We start from the raw sequence: 23,296 nt of genomic DNA, 5'->3' as shown, positions 1-23,296 counted from the left end.
TTTAGATGGGGTGGAGCTTGTTAGGTGTGTTCAGGAAGGTTTCTTGACACAATATGTAGATAAGCCTACAAGAGGAGAGGCTGTCCTTGATCTGCTATTGGGAAATGAACCTGGTCAGGTGTCACGTCTCTCAGTGGGAGAGCATTTTGGAGATAGAATTGTAATCACTATCTCCATTACCAAAGCATTGGAGAAGGATAGGAACAGACAAGTTAGGAAAGCGTTTAATTGGAGTAAGGGGAAATATGAAGCTATCAGTCAGGAACTTGGAAGCATAAATTGGGAATAGATGTTCTCAGGGAAATGTACAGCAGAAATATAGCAAATATTCAGGGGATAGTTCTGTATGGGTATGTACCAATGAGATGGAAAGGATTATAGGGTACAGGAACCATGGTGTACAAAGGCTGCTGAAAACCTAGTCAAGAAGTAAAGAATGGCTTACAAAAGGTTCAAAAACTAGGTAATGATAGAGATCTAGAAGATTAGAAGGCTAGCAAGAAGAAGCTTAAGAATGAAATTAGGAGAGCCAGAAGGGGCCGTGAGAAGGCCTTGGTGAGCAGGATTAAGGAAAACCCTAAGGCATTCTACACGAATGTGAAGAGCAAGAGGATAAGACATGGGAGAATAGGACCAATCAAGTGTGACAGTGGAAAGGTTTGTATGGAAATGGAGAAGATTTGTTTCAGTATTCACTACTGTAAAGGATCTTGACAATTATAGGGATGACTTACAATGGATTGAAAGGCCTAAGCATATAGATATTAAGAAGTGGATGTGCTGGAGCTTTTAGAAAGCATCAAGTTGGATAAGTCTCCAGGACTGGATGAGACGTACTCCAGGCTACTGTGGGAAGCGAGGGAGGAGATTGCTGAGCCTCTGGCAATGATCTTTGCATCATCAATGGAAACGGGAGAGGTTCCGGAGGATTGGAGGGTTGCAGATGTTGTTACCTTACTCAAGAAAGGGAGTACAGATAGATAGCCCAGGAAATTATAGACCAGTGAGTCTTGCTTCAGTAGTTGGTAAGTTAATGGAGAATATCCTGAGAGGCAGGATTTATGAACATTTGGAGAGGCATAATATGATTAGGAATAGTCAGCATGGCTTTGTCAAAGGTAGATCATGCCTTACGAGCCTGACTGAATTTTTGAGGATGTGACTGAATATATTGATGAAGATAGAGCAGTAGATGTAGTGTACATGTATTACAGCAAGGCATTCGATGAGATACCCCCCTGCAAGGCTTATTGAGAAAATAAGGAGGCATGGGATCCAAGGGGACATTGCTTTGTGGATTCAGAATTGGTTTGCTTACAGAAAGCAAAGAGTGGTTGTAGACGGGTCATCTTCTGCATGGAGGTCCCCAGTGGTGTGCCTCAGGGATCTGTTCTGGGACCCCTTATCTTTGTGATTTTTATAAATGACCTGGATGAGGAAGTGGAGGGATAGTTTAGTAAATTTGTTGATGACACAAAGATTGGTGGTGGTGTGGATAGTGTGGAGGGCTGTGAGAGATTACAGTGGGACATCAATAGGATGCAAAACTGGGCTGAGAAGTGGCAGATGGAGTTCAACCCAGATAAGTATGAGGTGATTCATTTTGGTGTGTCAAATATAGCAATAATGGTAAGACTCTTGGCAGTGTGGAGGATCAGATGGATCTTGATGTCCGAGTCTATAGGACGCTCAAAGCTGCTACACTGGTTGACTCTGTGGTTAAGAAGGCACACAGTACATTGGTCTTCATCAACCATGGGATTGAGTTTAAGAGCCAAGAGGCAATGTTACAGCTATATAGGACCCTGGTCTGACCCCACTTGGAGTACTGTGCTCAGTTCTGGTCACCACTACAGGAAGGATGTGGAAACCATAGAAAGGGAACAGAGGAGATTTACAAGGATGTTGCCTGGATTGGGGAGCATATCTTATGAAAATAGGTTGAGTGAACTCGGCCTTTTCTCCTTGGAGCGGCGAAGGATGAGAGAGGTGTATAAGATGATGAGAGGTATTGATCGTGTGGATTGTCAGAGGGTTTTTCCCAGGGCTGAAATGGCTAACATGAGAGGGCACAGTTTTAAGGTGCTTGGAAGCAGGTACAGAGGAGATGTCAGGGGTAAGTTTTTATTACATAGAGAGTGGTGAGCACGTGGAATGGGCTGCCGGCAACAGTGGTGGTAGAGGATATGATAGGTCTTTTAGCAGACTCCTAGATAGGTACATGGAGCTTAGAAAAATAGAGGGCTATGGGTAACTCTAGGTAATTTCTAAAGTAAGTACATTTCGGCTCAGGATTGTGAGCCTGTAGGTTTTCTATGTCTCTCTGTAAGTGCAGAGCAGGTCTTTCTCTGCCCCAGCAACCCCACAACCCTGATTAACCCACAAATCACAGGACAATTTACAATCACCAGTTAACCTACCCAGTACGTTTTTGGACTGTGGGAGGAAACCAGAGCACACAGGGAAAGCCCATGAATTTCACAGGGAGGACATAGACTCCTTAGAGAGGCCACGGGAATTGAACACTAAACGCTGGAACAACCCAAGCTATATTAGCATTGTGCTAACTACAAACCCCATTTCCAGAAAAGTTGGGATATTTTCCAAAATGCAATAAAAACAAAAATCTGTGGTATGTTAATTCACGTGAACCTTTATTTAACTGGCAAAAGTACAAAGAAAAGATTTTCAGTAGCTTTACTGACCAACTTAATTGTATTTTGTAAATATACACAAATTTAGAATTTGATGGCTGCAACATACTCAACAAAAGTTGGGACACAGGCATGTTTACCATTGTGTTACATCACCTTTCCTTTTAATAACACTTTTTAATCGTTTTGGAACTGAGGATACTAATTGTAGATTTGCAATTGGAAATTTTGTCCATTCTTGCTTGACATAAGACTTCAGCTGCTCAACAGTCCGTGGTCTCCATTGTCTGATTCTCCTCTTCATGATGCGCCATGCATTTTCAATAGGAGATAGATCTGGACTGGCAGCAGGCCAGTCAAGCACACGCACTCTGTGTCTACAAAGCCACACTGTTGTAGCCCGTGCAAAATGTGGTCTGGCATTGTCCTGCTGAAATAAGCATGGACATCCCGGGAAGAGACATTGCCTTGATGCCAACATATATATCTCTAAAATCCTAATATACGCCTCAGAGTCAATGGTACCTTCACAAACATGCAACTCACCCATGCCGTGGGCACTGATGCACCCCCATACCATCACAGATGCTGGCTTTTGCACCTTTCGCTGATAACACTCAGGATGATCCTTTTAATCTTTGGCACAGAGAACTCGACGCCCGTTTTTTTTCTGAAAACTAGCTGAAATGTGGACTCATCTGACCACAGCACACGGTTCCACAATCTTTCGGTCCATCTGAGATGAGCTCGGGCCCAGAGAACTCATTGGCGTTTCTGCATAAAGTTGATGTATGGCTTCCTCCTTGCGTAATACAGTTTCAGGTTGCACTTCTGGATGCAGCTACAGACTGTGTTAAATGACAGTGGTTTTCCGAAGTACTCCCGAGCCCAGGTGGCTATAATTGTCACAGTAGCATGACAGTTTCTTAGGCAGTGGCGCCTGAGGGCTCGAAGATCATGCTCATTCAGCAGTGGTTTCCGACCTTGCCCTTTACGCACTGAGATATCTCTGAATTCTCTGAATCTTTTCACAATATTATGTACTGTAGATGTTGAAAGACCTAAATTCTCTGCATTCTTGCATTGGGAAATGTTCCTTTTGAACTGACTAACAATTCTCTCACAAATTTTGGCACAAAGGGGTGAGCCATGACCCATCCTTGCTTGCAAAGACTGAGCCTTTGATGGACGCTACTTTTATACCCAGTCATGATACCTCACCTGCTACCAATTAGCCTTCTTAATGTGGAGTCTTCCAAACCGGTGTTACTTGAATATTCTGTGCACTTTTCAATCTTATTTTAACTCTGTCCCAACTTTTGTTGAGTGTGTTACAGCCATCAAATTCTAAATTTGTGTATATTTACAAAATACAATTAAGTTGGTCAGTAAAACTATTGAAAATCTTTTCTTTGTACTTTTGTCAGTTAAATAAAGGTTCACGTGAATTAACATACCACAGATTTTTGTTTTTATTGCATTTTGGAAAATATCCCAACTTTTCTGGAAATGGGGTTTGTAATATGCCACTGTGAAGCCCAATGTATATTTGGTTGCGTGCCATAATATTTAAGAAACACCAATTCTTTCGAGTATGATCATGTGGAAGATTGAAGACCAGTGATAATGCTGTTCTACCAAAAAGAATTTACAGTGACCCAAAACTGAGGGACCACTGGCTCTTGCAGTTTTTCTTTAGCATCCTGTCATGTGATGAGCAGTAGAAGAATCTTAACACTTGTTAAAAATATCATTGTGCTGTAGTATAGATTAAGGGAATGTCTTTTAGAAGCATTTTAACTAATATTCTTAAATAACAGCAATTTAACATTTTCTATGACTCCTATTTTTAAAAAGAAGTCTTTGTCCTTTGCTTCCCATTACAAATTTTGTAGCGTTGCTTATTTTGTTTCACTAATGATTTTGATTGAAACTAGTTCATAATTCTGGGCTGGTGCAAAAATCATACATTTAATGTTCTTTCTTGCCAGTTTTAGTTCAGTTATGAATAATTTAGATGTGTAAAATTAATCTTTGTCTTCAATTTTTACATAAACTTAAAATATTTTCATACATTAATAGGTTGTCACTACATTTAATTTTATCTTTAAATCTTTGATATGTAGATATTATTATTTGTCCTGCCTTTGAAAGAGGAATTGACATGTCATGGATTCAACCATTATATAAAAAAATACTGTGAGACACAATTTGTACTGTATATCTTCTCCAACATTTTGCAAATTTGAAATGTCCAGATTTTGTATCAGCACCATGTGAGATTAAAAAAAGGATCTGTGGCATTTATGTGTGAACAACAACCTAGTAGGTTAGCACTTCCCACACATCGATCTGGAACCTCACGAGTCAGTTAAGAAATTTCAAAGCAGTGTAATTTTTTTTACCCTTTGTTTAATTTTCTTTTGTTCATTCAGAATTGATTTTTTTGTGCTCCTGGTAGGGTTCTATCACTGTTGGTGACAAACCCATTCCTCAGCCACCTATTATGCAACTTTCTGCAGAAAGGCTGATAAAAGAGGGTGCTTTCTTGATGGATTGTTGTTCTGTAAGTACTTAACTTTAAATCTGATATTCCTGAGAGTCATTCTTGGTTATTTGGCCTATTTTATTAGAGAGGTTATTTGGATGCTTTTTCTTAATCTTGGATTAATAAGACTTGAGAAGGCTGTTTCTTTTTATTGATGTATTCTGAACATTTTATTGTATTTGTTAATATATAAGAGTGGTTTTCTATTCCTTTTTACCTCTGGAAATCAAAAGCTTCCACATTCTTCTTATAATGTCACAACCAGATAGTTCAAATGCAATCTAATTGTATAGAACTGCAGCAATACCTTGCAATTCTTGAACTCAATCCCCAAACTAGTGAAGGCCTTATCTGAAACATTTTATGTGTTCTTAAAACCCTCAACTTGCATGGGAACTATGGATGTGAACCCCAAGATCCCTCTTAATGCACCAACGTAACACCATGGTCCTGAAAAACGTCTCATTTTTACTATGTACTGTACCAGCAGTTATGGTCGAAATGACAATAAAAGTGACTTGATTTAATGCTGCACACTGTTAAGAATCCTACCAGTAACCCTGTATTCTGCCTTCCCCAGTGAATCACTTCACACTTTTGCAGGTTGAACTCCATCAGCCACTTCTCAGCCTAGCTCTGCATCCTATCCTTGTCCTGTTGTAAACATCAACAACCTTCCACACTACCCACAACACCTCCAACCTTTGTGTCACCTGCAAACTTACTAATGCACCCTTCCCTCTGCCTTCTGGTGGCAAGACAGTTCTGAATCCACACCACCAAGTTTCTCTGGATCCCATGGTTCCTAACTTTCTGAATGAGTGTACCGTGGGGAAACTTGTCAAGTGCTTAATAAGATCCATGTACACCACTTGCTCTTCCTTCATCATTTTGTTCTGTCATTTCCTTAAAGAGGAAGAGGCTTGTGAGACATGACCTTCCTCTCACAAAGCGATGTTGACTAAACATAATCAGACTGTTTCTCCAAATGATCTTAAATCCTGTCTCTCAGAATCCTTTCCAATAATTTGCCCACCAGTGAAGTAAGACTCATTGGTCTATAATTCCCAGGATTTATCCCTATTATCTTTCTTGAAGAAAGGAATAACATTTGCCACCCTCTAGTCTTTTTTTGGCCAGTGAGGGCACAAAGATCATTGCCAAAGATGCAGCAACCTTTTCACTCGCTTCCTGTGGTAATCTGGGTTATGTCCTGTCCAGTGTATCTATCCTAATGTTGAGAGTTCCAGCAATCCTCTTTTCTCAACATTGATGTGTTCCGGTATATTAGCCTGTTCTATACTATCCTAACATTGGTTTCGGTCCCCCTCACTGGTGAATACTAGTAAAATATTCATTAAGGACCTCGACTATCTCCTCCAACTCCAGGCACGTGGCTGACAAGAAATGTGGAACAACTAGTCAAAAGGAAGAAAAAAGCATAGTTAATCCCTGATTGGCACTACTCTCACTCTGGCCATCTCACTGCTCTTTCTCTTTTATTTAATTATTTTTATCTTGCGATACAGTGCAGAAAAGGCCCTTCCAACCCAATGAGCCACAGCACCCAGCAACCCACCTACTAACCCTAGCCTAATCACAATACAATATACAATGACTGATTAACCTCCTAACTGTTAATTCTTTGTATTGTGGGAGGAAGCTGGAGCACCCAGAGGAAACCCACGCACTCACAGGAAGAAGGCACGAACTTTCTTGCAGAGGATGCCAGAATTGAACTTTGATCTCTCACATGCTGAGCTGTAATATTGTCCTGATGTCCAGTACACTGTTCATATACGTGTAGAATGCCTTGGGGGTTTTCCTTAATCCTACTTGCCAAAGCCTTCTGCTGCCCCCTTCTTGCTCTCCTAAGGCCATTCTTCAGTTCCTTCCTGGCTACCTCGTAACTCTCCGGAGCCCTATGTGGTCCTTCCTTCCTAAAGCTTAAGAGAGCATCTTTTTTCCTCTTGACTAGATGTTCAACATCTCTCGCCTGCACTTACATGCTTTCCCTGCCTCAAGGCGACAAACCTATCCAGAACGCCATGCAGGTGCTTCTTAAACAACCTCCACAGTTTTGTTGTGCATTTTCTAAGTATATCTATTCCCAATTTAGGCTCCCTAGTTCCTGCCTAATAGCATCATTATTCTCCCTCCCCCAATCAAATACTTTCCCATACCATTTGCTCCTATACCTGTCCAAGTCTGTGGTAAAGGCCAGGGAGTTGTTGTCACTGTCTCTGAAATGCTTGCTTACTGAGAAATCTTGTCACCTGACCAGATTAATTGCCAAACACCAGATCCAGCAAGGCCTATCCTTTTGTCGGCCTGTCTACATATTACGTCAGGAATCTTTCCTGGACACACCTAATTGATTCCACGCATCTAAACCTTTTGCACCAGGGAGGTGCTGGTCATTACTAAGGACATTTAAGTCATGACAATAACACTGTTATTTTTGCATCTTTCCAAAATCTGCCTCCTGATTTGTTCCTCAGTGTCTCTGCTGCCATTCGTCGGGTGTATGGGATAATCCCAATAGAGTGATCACTCCCTTCCTGTTGCTGACCTCAGTGCTTCACTGGGCGATCCCTCCACAGCATCCTCCCTTTCTGTAGCTGTGATTAGCAAGGCTACTCCTCCACCTCTTTTACCATCCTCCCTGTCCCTTTTGAAACATCTGAACCCTTGGATATCTAGCAGCCATTCCTGCCCTTGTGACAGCCAAGTCTCTGTAATGGCCACAATGTCACAGTTCCATGTACTGACCCATGCTCTGTTAGGGTTCCCAACCTTTTTTATGCCATGGATCCCTACCATTAACCAAGAGGTGTGTCGACCTCAGGAACTCCTACTCTAAGTCATCACCTTGTTCCTAATACTTCTCCTCATTAAAATAGACACATTTCAACCCATCCAGCTGACTGTAAATTCTGCCCTTTCCACTGCCTGTCCTTCCCCACAGTCTCTCTACACACTGCATTGACCTTTACACCAACTTCCCATCCTCTGACCTATCACTCTAATTCTCATCCCCCTACCAAACTAGCAAACCTGCCCACAAGAACACTGGTCCCTCTAACATCCATTTCTGTTGTCTAAGTGCTTGAAAGCCATGTGCAGAGCCAATGAGATTATGTCTGCTGCTGAGACAGTAGGCAAATTGCAGTGGGTCCAGGTCCTTATTTAGGCAGGCAGGAGTTAATTCTAGTCACAACCAACCTCTCAGAACACTTTTATCACAGTAGATGTGAGTGCTGCCGTTGAGGCAGCTCACCCTGCTCTTCATGGGTATTAATATGATTGTCACCCTTTTAAAGCAGGTGAGAAGCTCAACTGCAGAAGTACAATGTCTTGGAACTCTCCAGTCAGCTGATCAGTATCTTGCCTGTGCACTGTTGAGACCCATTTATTCCTTTCCACAACAGAATGTTGTCATTCGAATAATAGACTTATTAAAGCATTTAAGTCAACTTGTTCATCATTACCTAGTCTGCTAGTTACAAAAAAAGCAGCTTATTCAAACAGTGGGTCCTCTCTAATTGACCTATCTTGAGTCTGCCCATAAATTTTGACGAGGCATGTTACAACTTGAATAATTGCTTACAGTATTTTTCTTAAGTGCAAGAGCATTCTAAACTCATGAGGCCACAGTATTTATTTGCCCAAAAATGATATAAATTCATATTTCTTGTGCACACCTCCACCAATATTAGTTGATAACTTTTTAATCTTTTCAGGTTATGTACCTCTGGATTGGAAAAAATTGCAACAGCAGCTTTATAAATGAAGTGCTAGGATTTTCTAACTATGTTTCTGTTCCACAAACTATGGTAAGCTAATAGATGAAAAGAAACTTATGAAGTTGTTGTGTTTCTAAAATGTAATGTCTGATAGTCGTTAGTTCGTCGTTAGGTATTAATGCTGGAGTAATAAAATGGATTCAACAGTGGCTAGATGGGAGATGCCAGAGAGTAGTGGTGGATAATTGTTTATCGGGATGGAGGCCGGTGACTAGCGGGGTGCCTCAGGGATCTGTTTTGGGCCCAATGTTGTTTGTAATATACATAAATGATCTGGATGATGGGGTGGTAAATTGGATTAGTAAGTATGCAGTTGATACTAATGTAGGAGGTGTTGTGGATAATGAGGTGGGTTTTCAAAGCTTGCAGGGAGATTTATGCCGGTTAGAAGAATGGGCTGAACGTTGGCAGATGGAGTTTAATGCTGAGAAGTGTGAGGTTCTACATTTTGGCAGGAATAATCCAAATAGACCATACAGGGTAAATGGTAGGGCATTGAGGAATGCAGAGGAACAGAGAGATCTAGGAATAACAGTGCATAGTTCCCTGAAGGTGGAGTCTCATGTAGATAGGGTGGTGAAGAAGGCTTTTGGTACGCTGGCCTTTATAAATCAAAGCATTGAGTACAGAAGTTGGGATGTAATGTTAAAATTGTACAAGGCATTGGTAAGGCCAAATTTAGAATATTGTGTGCAGTTCTGGTCACCGAATTATAGGAAAGATATCAATAAATTAGAGAGAGTGCAGAGACGATTTACTAGGATGTTACCTGGGTTTCAGCACTTAAGTTACAGAGAAAGGTTGAACAAGTTAGGTCTCTATTCATTGGAGCGTAGAAGGTTGAGGGGGGATTTGATCGAGGTATTTAAAATTTTGAGAGGGATAGATAGAGTTGACGTGAATAGGCTGTTTCCATTGAGAGTAGGGGAGATTCAAACGAGAGGACATGATTTGAGAGTTAGGGGGCAGAAGTTTAAGGGAAACACGAGGGGGTATTTCTTTACTCAGAGAGTGATAGCTGTGTGGAATGAGCTTCCTGTAGAAGTAGTAGAGGCCAGTTCAGTTGTGTCATTTAAGGTAAATTTGGATAGGTATATGGACAGGAAAGGAGTGGAGGGTTATGGGCTGAGTGCGGGTAGGTGGGACTAGGTGAGATTAAGAGTTCGGCACGGACTAGGAGGGCCGAGATGGCCTGTTTCCGTGCTGTGATTGTTATATGGTTATATAGGATGAAAACAGTTATTGCTTGCAATGAATAAAACATTTTTATCAGCACCTTACATTACTTTCTTCTCTCACCCCCTGAGCCATTGAGCTTTTTACTTTGTAGCTGTTGTGCTGGGCATCTTGTGGTGTGAATGTCTAAAAGGCCAGAATGATCAGTCAGGGTTGAGCCATCTCCCTACACACTCCAGCGTGGAGTTGGCCCCTTCTGATCCTTTGAGCAACCCTTAACCCTAACCTAATCACAGGACTATTTATGCTGACCCTTTATCCTTCCCAGTACATCTGAGGACTGTGGGAGGAAACCAGAGCGTCCAGGGAAAACTCACACATTCTACAGGGAAGATGTGCAGAGACGGTGCCAGAATTACAGCTGAACTCCAAAGTCCTGAGCTGTAATAGCGTCACACTAACTGCTACACTACCGAGAAGTTCATACTTAACTGAACCCAAACAAGAGTTACGTGGAGAATGGGCTGCAGCTCTCATTTCAGGGCCCAACATGTTAACAGGCAATTTTGTGGCATAAAGGGTAAAACAGCAGTGTTTCAAAGTGTGTCAACTTTCATACTTTTGCTTTATTCAGAGCTGCTTATATATCTCCAAAAAATGCAGACCAATGGCACATGGTAAAAAAGTTCAGCCCAGCTGGCTGCTTTGTTTTCAGGTTTCACATGTGTTCAGTCACAGCGGACCCGTGAAACTTGATCACACCAGCAGTGCAAGAAAGAAATCTCTAAATATAAAGATTGACACGATCTGGGAGTTGGTAGGTTGTGAAGTACCAGAATGAAGGTCAGTTGGGCAAAAAACCATTTTGATGATACTTCATAGTATATGCTCCTGGGTATATGAAGTGTCAGGGACAGGAGAAATAAGTCTGAAGCACCAAGTGGCAACTGAAAGATGCAGAAGTGATCAAAAGCAGGAACAATGTGTCATATTCCTGAATTCTTTGGATGAATTTTGTTAGCATGTCACTATAAACATCTTTCATGATGTGTTTGATTCACTAATGACAACCATAACATTTGTTTGAGAAGATTTCAATTGTAACTTAATATTTACAGCTGTAAAAGAGCTGAGTATTCTCATTTCCTGGTTTAACATTTACATGATCAAATAGAAGAAAAAAATCATTGTGAAAATTTTGCAGGTCAAGTAGCATCCCTGAAGAGATTAAATTAATGTTTTGGGTCAAAGATACTTTGTTTGTGTTGTCTGATCATTGCTTTTTGAAACCTTGCTGTTTGCAAAGTGACAACATTTCAAAGGCACTTTGATGGAAAGTACTGCAGACTGATGTTTTTCTCTTGTTTCTCCAATTTCTACTTTGTTTCCTAATCGGAGAAGTTTGAACTACCGGAATTGGATACAGCATTATCTCAAAGAGTTAGAAGTTTTGTTTCCTGGCTTCGAGATAGCAGACCATTTCTATCAATTATTTACATTGTAAAGTGAGTATAAGACATTTTGTTGACTTGGTAGTAAAGGATATTTGAATATATAGTCATAGAGTCAACACTGCAGTATAGAAGCTGGCCCCTTGGCCCATCCTGTCCAATCTGGACCATCAATCTGCCTAGTCTCATTGATGTACACCCGGACCATAGCTGTCCATACCCCTCCCCTTCATGTACCTATCCAAACTTCTCGTAGACTTGAAATGGACCCCACATCCACCCCTTGAACTGGCAGCTTGTGCCCCACACTCTGAGTGAAGAAATATTTCACCTTTCATCTTTAACCCATGACCTTTAGTTCTAGTCTCACCCAGCTTCAGTAGAAAAAGCCTGCTTGCATTTACCCTATCTATACTCCTCATAATTTTGTGTACCTCTATTAAATCTTCCCTCAGGCTTCTACATTCTGGGAAAGGAAATCTGAACCTATTCAAACTTTCCCTATAACTCGGGTCCCCAAGTCCCGGTAACATTCTTGTAAATTTTCTCTGCACTCTTACAATCTTATTTACATCTTTGCTGTAGGTAGGTGACCAAAACTGCACACAACACAATGTCTTATACAATTTCAACATATCATCCCAATTCCTGTTCTCAATACATTGATTTTTGAAGGCCACTGTACCAAAAGCTTTGTTTACAACCCAACCTACCGCACCTGTGATGCCGCTTTCAAGGAATTATGGATCTATTCCCATAAACCCACTGTTCTACTGCACTCCTCAATGCCTTACTGCTCTCTGTATAAGGCCTATCATGGTTGGGCCTTCAAAATGCTACATCTCATATTTGTCTACATTAAATTCCATCTGCCATTTTTCAGCCAATTTTCCAGCTGGTGCAGATCCTGCTGCAAAGTTTCATTGTCCACTGCACTCCCAGTCTTGGTGCCATCAGCAAATTTGCTGATCCAGTTTAACAAGTTATCATCCAGATCATTGATAGAGATGACAAACAATGGATCCACCAGCGTACCACTAATCACAGGCCTCCAGTCAGAAAAGCAGTCATCTACTACTACTCTTGGTTTCTCCCAGGAAGACAATGTCTAATCTAATTTACTACTCATCTTGATTGCTTAGCGAATGAACCTTCTTGACAAACCTCCTAATCAGATCCTGTCAAAGGCCTTGCTAAGGTCCTTATAAACATCATCCATTGCCCTGCCTTCATCATCTTCCTGGTAACTTCCTTGAAAAAAATTGAAAAAGGTTGATTAGACACAACCTACCACACACAAAGCCATGATGACTTCAATCCATGTCTGTTGAAATATTTGTACATACGGTAATTTTCCCACCACTTATGTCAGGCTCACAGGCCTATAGTTTCCTGGCTTATTCTTAGAGCCTTTCTTAGGTAACAGAACAACATTAGCTGACCTCCAATCCTCTGGCACCTCACATGTCACTAAGGATATTTTAAATATCTCTGCTGGGGCCCCTGCAATTTCTGCACTTGCCTTTCACAGGGTCTAAGGGAACACCTTGTCAGGCCCTGGGGATTTATCCACCCTGATTTGCCTCAATAGGAAACACCAGCTCCTTTGTAAATTGTATAGGGTCTATGACAGGGGTGGGCAAGCTTTTTGACTTGTGGGCCACAAAGGGTTCTAAAATTTGACAGGGGGGCCGGACCAGGAGCAGATAGACGGAGTGTTTTGGTAATACACCTCATAAGAGAAAATAAAATATCATGGGATATGTAGAAAGCATGTGCTTTAATTTCAATTGAAAATGAACAAATGCATTACAACAAAATATCTGTCTTTGAAGTCCCATGGTATTTAGCTATTTATTGAAATGACTTTTAAAACACTGAAAATTAAATGAATAAAATACAGCTTTTTTTAATAGTAACAGTTATTATTTTAAAGCACTGAAAATTCTGTTATCCTTCAAGATGTTATCATCATCACTCTCCTCCTGACTGTCTTTATTTCAAAAACAGTAGGAGATGCAGGTCTACTTGTCCTGCTCCTTCTTATTCAATTGTCCCCTGTGCCAAAATTCAACAACGACCAGCACAAAGACAGAACAGTGACAGCGCGCCAGTATGCGGAGCGCGTTATTTGATCTGGAGCGCATTTTTTATTTTGAGAACGTATGTGCACCTGCGCACTACTCATGTCCATCACTTAACAGAAATGACATGTAACATGTAAGGCTTATTGAAACAAATATTTTCAAATGCATTTTTTACATAACACAACGAAGAAACTTATTTTTAATTTCAGTGGGAACAGTGTTGATGGTCTCCCTTTTTAGCCAGCGCATCAAAGTCTGGAGTTAGTTTTGTTGTGGCGATTCTCAGGATGGATCTGAGGTGTTGGTCAGTTAACTTGGATCTGTGGCTGGCTTTGTTGATGTTCATGACCGCTGAACGCCTGTTCACACAAATAGGTTGAGCCGAACAAAGAGTAAAGCGCAAATGTGGAGTAATACGCTGCACCTCAACAAAGGGCAATATGTAGCGGTGTGCTACATGCAGCACTAAAATTACGACACGGAGTCGGTAACTGCAGTCGAAGAAAAAAACTTTATTCGAAATCCCCAGCCTCACTTTTAAGCCTCCCTCAACCTGCCCCCCTGCGCAGAGGCTCCAAAGCTCTGTGCTCGCAAATCCCCGCAGGCTATCTCCCTTAGCCGGAACGCTGGCTAATTGTGAGCCGGTTCGGATGTGCCAGGAAGTGGGTTGCCACAAATGTATATAGAGTGCGTCATCTATTGGGAAAACGCCAGAATTGCGGGGAAAAACGTTAACAAGGTTTATTAATATAATTTCATCAAGTTCTGTGGGCCGGATTAAAAAGCTTAATGGGCCGCATATGGCCCGCGGGCCGTAGTTTGCCCATGCCTGGTCTATGACCTTGTTTCTGCTTTACCTCGTTTCTAAAGACACTGAGTCCATCTCACTAATGAATACAGATGCAAAAAATCCATTTTCTCTCTCCTCTTTCAGATGGCTTTAAAAACTTTAAAACAAATATTTACACTCAGGTTTTAATGAGTACTTTAGAATCACTGTGTCTTATCATTTCAGAATCTCATTGCTGTTTTGAGCTATGTTTGAGACATGACTGACCAACTCCTTCCATGGGAGACAATAGCCTCCTCCAGTTTTTTTTTAGCGAATATTATATGGGTAAAGCAATGATTCTTTAAATTTCGGTTTTTTGTTTCAGGAAGTTTTTTTAAAAAGCTGTGATTTTCAATAGTTGTAAACATGATAAATTGAATTTTTGAAAGTTACTCAATCAGAACTGTTGTATTTTTGCATGAGGTAAACATAAGAAATAGGAGCCAGGAGTAGGCCACTTGCATGTCCAATCTGCTCCACCATTCAGTAAGATCATGGCTGATCTGGTCATGGACTCATCTCCACCTACCTGCCTTTCCCCCATAACCTTTAATTCCCCTTCGATGTAAAAAAAACCTTCCGTACAGGCACTAATCTTTCTGGAAGTTTTACTCATCTTTCTTGATTTTAAAAAGTTCAAATCTTCAGCTCTGGAATAGATTTAAATAAGCAGCAATAGCTTGCACAAAGCCACTTCTACTGCCATTTGCTCCTGTCCTGCCCTTAAGGTCCAATAGCACATCAAAATCTTCTTCCCAGCAATTAAACTGGGAAATCTGCTTGCTGAGCACATGCCAAGTGAGTTATTATACAATTCAGTTGAGTTAACTTGAATGTATTTAATTGTCTTTTAAGTGAATGTGAGTTGATTTGTACTTGTTTTAAGTTTTTTTTATATTTTACCCATTTTAATAGCTCTCATGTTTTGAATATTTCTGACATCCATAAACATGAAATTGCAGTGACAGCTTTGTGAGCTTGGGGCAGGGTTTCATAGTTGTTAAAGTTATTCTGAGTACAGCTGGTCATATGCCAGAAGGTCATAGTGAAATGCTGAGAGTCAAACACCCTGCAGAAAAATCTGCAAAGGACTATGCAATGAGTCCAGAACCACACTGCAAAATAAAAACAGGGTGGTCCAAGGACAAACTTATGGAGTTAGCCATCTCCCCTTAGTGAATGATTAATTTTCAAATTATGTTTGTCAAGTTCAATACTCTGAATGTTTGTTAAATATTAACAGGGATGATGCTCCATTCAAAACAAGTTTCTTTCACAAGTTAGTGGAGGACAGAACAGAATCTGCATTATCATATTACGAGTTTCTTCTTCACATTCAGCAACAAATCTCCAAGTAACATTTACAGTTCATGAGTTGGAACTGATCAGTCATCAACTTGTTTCTTGGTGGGAGGCTGGTATGGTGTTGGTGATGGAAGAGTTGGGGCAGAATGAAGAGAAATGCATTTACCTTAGAGACTGGACTTGCTTTCAGCTACATTGACATGGATGTTTTCAAACAGTGTTTCAATCTTGATAAGAGTTTTACATTGACAGCAGGAATATGCAAAGCTGGTCAATAAAATTTACAGATGTGCAGAATAAATTCATGGTTACAACACTGAAATGCCTAATTCTATGCTACAATAAAGATTTTAAAAAAGCCACTTTCATTGCAGAATTATAATACTGACATTAAAGAATGGGTTTGAACGTTTTTTTTTTCTCGATGGGGCAGGAACATGGAGACCTTGTTACCTAATACAAAATTTGATTTATTTATTGCCATGTGTAAGGCTCATTTTATAGTTTTGTTAATTTTGATCCTATTAATTTTCCTGTATGTAATTTTATCAGTGTATATGTTGATTTTTCTTTTCATTAGTGTTGTCAGTGTGTTGTGCAGTCTGCATTAAAATCACTTGCAGGGCTACTGAATGTGGTTTCAAAATGCACATTATAAAAGTCAGTGTGTATATAGAAATTAATTATATAATGTATAAAAAGTAACTTCATTTTTTGGTTGAATTGCAATGGAAAGAATAAACTGTATGCAACAGTGTTGAATGTTTTGTTATCAAATTCCTCCTGTCCCATGCAGACCATTTAGGGCTCCAGGATCTGAAATGCAGGTCTTCTATGCTGTCTTTCAATTCAAACGAGAAGTGTGTTGTCAAATTTAATGAAAAACGTTTTTTAATATTTTGTTCTGTGTGGAATTTTAAGTGCTCTGTATGGTTTTAATTTTTAGCTTTATTTTATATTCAAGCTTGTATTGCTAGGGCTGACAAAATGGACAGATTGTTTTATTGTACAGTTAACACTCCACACTATGGTCAGCTGAAATCCCAAGAAACAAAGGAAAACTGAATGTGTGCAACAGCTCTGTAACTAAATACATGTATAGGATGTAATGGGAAGTTTAGAAAACCAACATATGAATAAATAATTTCCTGAACTTCAAACTGCAAGACGTGTTGTGTTCCACTGCTTAAATTAAGCAAAATATTAAATGCAGCATCTATCTGAAATATATTGTCTATTTTTGGATTAGAAAAATCTTAACAAGTGCATGAATAATTCCAATTGTTTTACATTTATGAATAACACATGCAAATATATTGGCTTCGCATGAGAAATATTTTTTAAAAAAATGTAGTATAAGACAACTCATCTGAAGCTGACTAATCAAACTATGTCAAGTCAAGTCTGTCCTTTGACAGATAAATGTTGGTGAGAAGCAACTGGAAAACAATGAAATTATTGAATGAGAATTTTGTATTTCATAGTTTTAAAGTTTTCAAAAGTCACTTCTCACCAATATTGAAGGGCATGGATATTTAGTCAATAGACATTAAAGTAGGTGTATTTGTAATGGGTCAAGAATTGACCAGGAATGGACTGTATTGTGAGCAGAAAGTACACCCATATAGTCAAATTAAATAACTATGAGTAATTATGGAAAAACATTTTAAACCCTGGCTTGTAATTGGTCAAAGTAAAATCTATAAATATTGACTAAATGTTTTTGTCTCTTATTTACAATCTATCCATTTTCCTGTCTCATACTTTATTGATATTTGTTTTGCACTTTTATTGATCAAGAATGATATTTAGCAAATTATGACAATAGACTGATGTTACGAGATAATTATTGATTAAATACTTTCAAAGACATTGGGGGTAGTGTAATTTGCTGTAAGTCAGTTTTCTGAGACAAGCCATTTACCCTAAGGCAGGGGTCAGCAACCTTTACCACTGAAAGAGCCATTTGGACCCGTTTCCCACAGAAAAGAAAACACTGGGAGCCAAAAAACCTGTTTGACATTTAAAATGATAAATGAAGTAACACTGCATACAACGTTTTTTTTTGCCTTTATGCTATGTATAAACAGATTATAATGTGTTGCATTTATGAAATTGATGAACTCCTGCAGTGAAAGCGAAATTACATTTCTGCATGCAACAAAAACCTGTTGAACCGAAAAAAAGACGTTGGGTTGAAGGTTACTTTTAAGTAAAATACTCGATGTCTATTTGAGTCCTCCTTGTATTTATGAAAAACGCCAGCTGTCAACCTGAAAAATAAAAGGACTATTTCACTGAACAATGAAAAAATATGAATATACGTAAAATAAAAGGCAATTAAAATATTTATCATTCTTGGTTAATGGCTGTGCGTCCTTTCCCCTGAGCTGTGTTCAGCGTGTTCAGGTGCGCTGTCATGTCTACCATGAAGTGTAGCTTTTCCAGCCACTCTGGCTGTTCCAGCTCAGGAAAGGTGAGCCCTTTGCTGCCCAGGAAAGTTTTCACTTCTTCCAGACACGCGACAAAGCGTTTCAGCACGTCCCCTCTGGACAGCCACCGGACTTTGCTGTGCAGCAGGAGATCAGAATATGCACTTTCCAGCTCGTCCAGTAACAAACGGAATTGACGGTGATTTAAACTTTTTGCCATTATTTTATTGACAATCTGAATGACAACATCCATTACTTCTGTGCATTCCGGAGGAAATTTTTGAGCGCACAGTGCCTCTTGGTGCAAGATGCAGTGAAAAGTCAGCAGCTTTCTGTCCAGCGACTTCTGCAGTAAAGCCACAAATCCCTTGTGCGCTCCTGTCATACTTGGTGCCCCATCAGTAGCTACTGACAACAGGTGGGTGGTCTTTATTCCTTTGGCTCTTAAACAATTCAAGACAGCCTCACAGATGTACTCCCCCCATGTTTGGCCTTTTAGAAGTATCAACTCAATCATTTCTTCCTGTGCCCCGGCAGAGTTTACATACCGGCAGAACAGCGCTATGTGTTCAATATCACCTTTGTCGTTAGACTCGTCACAGGCAATCGAGTAGGCCACAGCTGAATTGATGTCTTTAATTTGCTGTCTTCTGATGTCTTCTGCCATTTTTATGGTTCTTTCTTTGACAGTCTTTGCAGAGAGGGGCATATCCCTGATTTTCTGCACAATTTCACTCTTGTTTTTAAAGTCCGTGAACAGACGTTCTGAAATCTTAATGAAAGATTCTTTTATATATTCACCATCTGTAAACTGCTTCCTGTGCCTCACTAGTTCCTGAGCGGCAACAAAACTAGCATACGTAGTTGATTTTCCAGACTTCATCCACTTCTTGAAATGATTTTTGCTCAGATCAACCTTCTGCATCAATTCCGAAATGGCTTTTTTTCTCTCATTTCCAACCGGATATTTTTGAGCAAAGGCTGCGTGTTTATTCTGAAAATGTCTTGCGACATTTGACTTTTTGTTATTTGCTAGTTTCTCATTGCATATTAAGCATACCGGTAAACCAGTCTTGTCAGCAGTGAAAGCAAATGAATCTGCCCACGTATCATTAAACGTTCCGTTTTCTTCAGTCACTTTTCTTTTTTTAGAATTCTCCATAGTTAGCCTACCTTGGATCGAAAAATTAAAGAAATCGCGCACTGGCGGGTGTCAGGCATTGGCAGTGGTGACGTATATTAATAGCGACAAAAACACATTTTATTTAGATTGTACAAGATCACCATAATCTTCAAATTTAGAATTACATTTCAAAAACTAACAAACTAACATAAAATACATTTTAATTAAATGTTCATCATTTATTTTCCAAAGCCACAGGGAGCCGCAGCACAGAGATGAAAGAGCCGCATGTGGCTCCGGAGCCACGGGTTGCCGACCCCTGCCCTAAGATAATGTCATAAATATTGAGTGATTTAGCAGTGTTAGATGGTCAGTCAGTCGTGTATTATTTCGATTGTGGCACGTAGAGGCATTCAGACATTTGGATCTGTACTTCCACAGAGCAACCCAATAGTCCCATTGGCTGTTATTTACCCTTGCAATTTATTTATGTTCAGGCAACTGCTCTAATTTATTTTTCCACTGATGAACATCAAAAGATGTCAATTAACCTTTGGGAGAAAACAGGAGCTGTCAGGAAAGACGTGCTCTCAAAGAGAATGTGCAATTCCCCAGGATTAATTGTATGTGAGGTAGCATTCTGCTTTATCTTGTTTATTCTGCACCTGTGGTATTCTATTGACAGATTACCAGATAATCTTCCAGTGTCACTAGTGAAAAGAAAAGTATTTCTTTTTTGTAATTTATTTTTTTTATTCAAGTTCATCATCAAACATTTCCATAAGATGTATTTCAGACATTGCACATATATGTCACAAATGTCCACAGAGTATTTATCTGAGGCATACACTTACAGAAAAGAGTGGAAAGAAAAAACAAAAGGAAAAAACTGTGTACAAGTAGGGAGTGATCTTTTTTTACAACATGTTCATTGACTTGTGAGAATAAAATCAGGCCTGTGAGGCATTATGTAGTTAAACCATTTTTCCCAGTATGAATCAAATTGTTCCAGCTTATGATTAACAGATGCTGTTATCTTCTCCATTTTGTAAATGTCCATTGTAATTTCCATCCATGTATTTAAAGTTGGGCTCTCCTGTGATAACCATTTCCTGGTAAGAGTCTTTTTATCAGCCACCAACAGTATATTCATTAAATATTTAACTCTTTTCAACCATTCTTGAGGTATATATCTAAAATATATGATCTTACTCTCTAAGGCTATTTCACATTTAAAGATGTCTTGTAGGGCATTGTGTATCCCGCTCCAATAGTCTTTGCTAACAGGGCAGTCCCAAAAAATATGATAATGATTTGCATTTTGATTTCCACAATTTCTCCAGCAAACAGGGAGGTTACTATCATAATGGGATTTCTGAGGGGGTGTAATAAAATATCAAGTTTTTCCATCCAGAGAAATATTTCTATATAAAATGGAATATCCAGTAATCTCTTCATCCAAAGGGAGGCAGTGCTGCCAAATCAGCATTTACTCATTCCAATTAGCACTGGAATATTGGCCCATTTCCGTTCATCGGTGCTGCCTGGCTCCTTTGAGTTTTTTGTGTATAACCATATAACAATTACAGCATGGAAACAGGCCATCTCAGCCCTTCTAGTTCATGCCGAACGCTTACTCTCACCTAGTCCCACCTACCTGCACTCAGCCCATAACCCTCCATTCCTTTCCTATCCATATACCTATCCAATTTTTTTTAAATGACAAAAATCGAACCTGCCTCTATCACTTCTACTGGAAGCTCATTCCACACAGCTACCACTCTCTGAGTAAAGAAGATCCCCCTCGTGTTACTCCTAAACTTTTGCCCCTTAGCATTGGAACATTTACCTAGTTCAGTTCCTATTGTGATATTTGCTTCTTCTCCACTCTTCCTTTACCAACATTGGAAAGGTTGGTTATAACCCTTGAGTTAAGAAAATTATTATTGTTTTGAACATTTATTTTAACTCTTTTGGAATCTTCCTGTCTATTGTACTTAATTTTACATATCACAAAATAGAAATATAGCAAAATAGAATATAATCATTCATATTGCTTACAATGTACAGTGCCTTACAGTACAGTCCCCAATCCTTAGTTCACATAATTGAGTATTGCAACCAGCAAATTTTGATCAATTAAGCTGAAAATTTTTATTTGTGAATGACATGCTCATGTTTTCACAGTAGAGCCCCAAAAAGGGAAAATTGTAAAGCATGGAAGACTTAAAAACATGAAGTTCAAAATATTCATGCCCTTTTGCTCAGTACTTTGTTGAACCACCTCTCGCAGTTATTACAGCCAGTAGTTTTTTGGATAAGTCTCTATTAGTTGAACCACCTCTCGCAGTTATTACTGCCAGTAGTTTACTCTTGGGCTTCCAGCCAGGTATAGGCTCTCTAAGGTACACAAGGAGGGAATTCCACCCCCCCCCCCCCACCCACCGAGGCCTATCATCATCATATCTGACTTTCTACCTTGCTAAGCATTTAATGACAATGCTGCCTACCTATGTTTGGGGCTGTGAGCATCACATCATGCATTCCCCAAACTTTGTTAGAATGATAACCGACATCCAGCTGAATCCAGAGGACATAATGGTCAGTCTTGAAATGCTTCCTCAGATACGTCCATGACACCTCCTTAATGTTGAGGCACTCCAGCAGCTCCATGACCATCTGAACAGCATACATCAAAATGTTCAATGGAGGTGGAGAAGAATGGTTGCCTACTGTTCCTTGACATTCTAATACGACAGGAACTGGACAGTAGCCTCGGACATAGAGTCGATCAGAAGCCCACTCACATGGACTTTATGTCAACAATGTCAACAACATCACGCCTCCCAATATAGAGCGGTTCTTTCTACCTTGGACCCAGAGAGTCTCCCCAAGGAAATAAAACGATTATACATGACATTTAACAGAATGGCTACAAGGTGAAGGAAATCAATCTGGTCTTAAAAAGACCAATAGAAAAACCAGTTAAACTAACAACAAGGTGGAACCTGTCACTGCTGCCTGTCTTCCCCATACTTCCCTGGTTTCTGGAAGGACCGTCAAGCATTTACCGAATTCCCTGTGAATGCAAAGCGGCGTATATCAACCAGATGGGATGCACAATGGAAACCTACTGCAAGGAGCACGGGAGGTGTATCTTTTTGGGTTACCCAAAGAAATCGGTGGTAGCAGAACATTGCATTCGCAATGACCATAGGATTGACAAAACTACTGTGCCACACCAATGGCTTTTTGGACTGTCTGGTAAAAGAAGCCATTGAAATAAAATTAGAGAAAGCAAACTTTAACAAAGATGAAGGTTTTGCTCCAAGTAAGAACTGGAATCTGATTTGTAAAGAAGTTGGGAGAGTGGAAACCTGATTGGATAAGGTCCAAACAATCAGGAGAAACGGGCCACAGGAGTATAAATACCACTAGACTAAACATGCCTGGGCATCAATCCTGATGAAAATGGCAGTGTTTGTCATCACCATGTCGGTTATAATTGATACGTACATCCGACTGGAAGCCCAAGAAGAGTTTATTCGTCATATACGCCAGGAAAGCACTAGATCCTTTTTCCAGTCTCTAGTTTTGCAGAGCATGATGCAGCAGGGTTTGCTCATTCATCCTTGCAAAATTACTCAAGTTGTTCAAGGTGATTTGGGGAGCAGCGCTGGACAGCAATCTTGAGGTCTTACCGGAGATGTTTGTTCAGGTTAAGGTCAGGACTCTGCGCCAATCAAGAACATCAAGTTTCCTTATTTGAAACCACTCCATGGTTGCTGTGGCAGTGTACTTTGGGTCGTTGACCTGCTGAAAAACTAACTTCCTCTCCAGTTTAAGCTTTCTGGCGGAGGCTAGCAGGTTTTTATCCAGGAT

General features: G+C 39.9%; 1 protein-coding gene across 6 annotated transcripts in view; it reads left to right on the top strand.

Annotated features, from left to right (window-relative positions):
• LOC132391522 (protein transport protein Sec24B-like) overlaps positions 1–18,131 on the top strand; it is a 182,597-nt gene extending 164,466 nt beyond the window's left edge. For 4 of the 6 annotated variants that reach the window (XM_059964822.1, XM_059964817.1, XM_059964818.1 and 1 more), the window contains 4 exons: positions 5,116–5,220; positions 8,946–9,038; positions 11,583–11,689; positions 15,798–18,130. In XM_059964822.1, the coding sequence (XP_059820805.1) occupies positions 5,116–5,220; positions 8,946–9,038; positions 11,583–11,689; positions 15,798–15,912 (420 nt within the window). In that variant the 3' untranslated portion in view covers positions 15,913–18,130. Of the gene's footprint in view, positions 1–5,115; positions 5,221–8,945; positions 9,039–11,582; positions 11,690–15,797 lie in introns of all 6 variants that reach the window. The other 2 variants (XM_059964821.1, XM_059964820.1) reach the window with 2 other exon arrangements.
• Positions 18,132–23,296: the final 5,165 nt, after the last annotated feature.

This window comes from Hypanus sabinus, chromosome 3 (assembly GCF_030144855.1).
Source record: "Hypanus sabinus isolate sHypSab1 chromosome 3, sHypSab1.hap1, whole genome shotgun sequence".
Lineage (NCBI taxonomy): Eukaryota > Metazoa > Chordata > Chondrichthyes > Myliobatiformes > Dasyatidae > Hypanus > Hypanus sabinus.
This window is presented reverse-complemented; position numbering and strand designations above follow the sequence as displayed.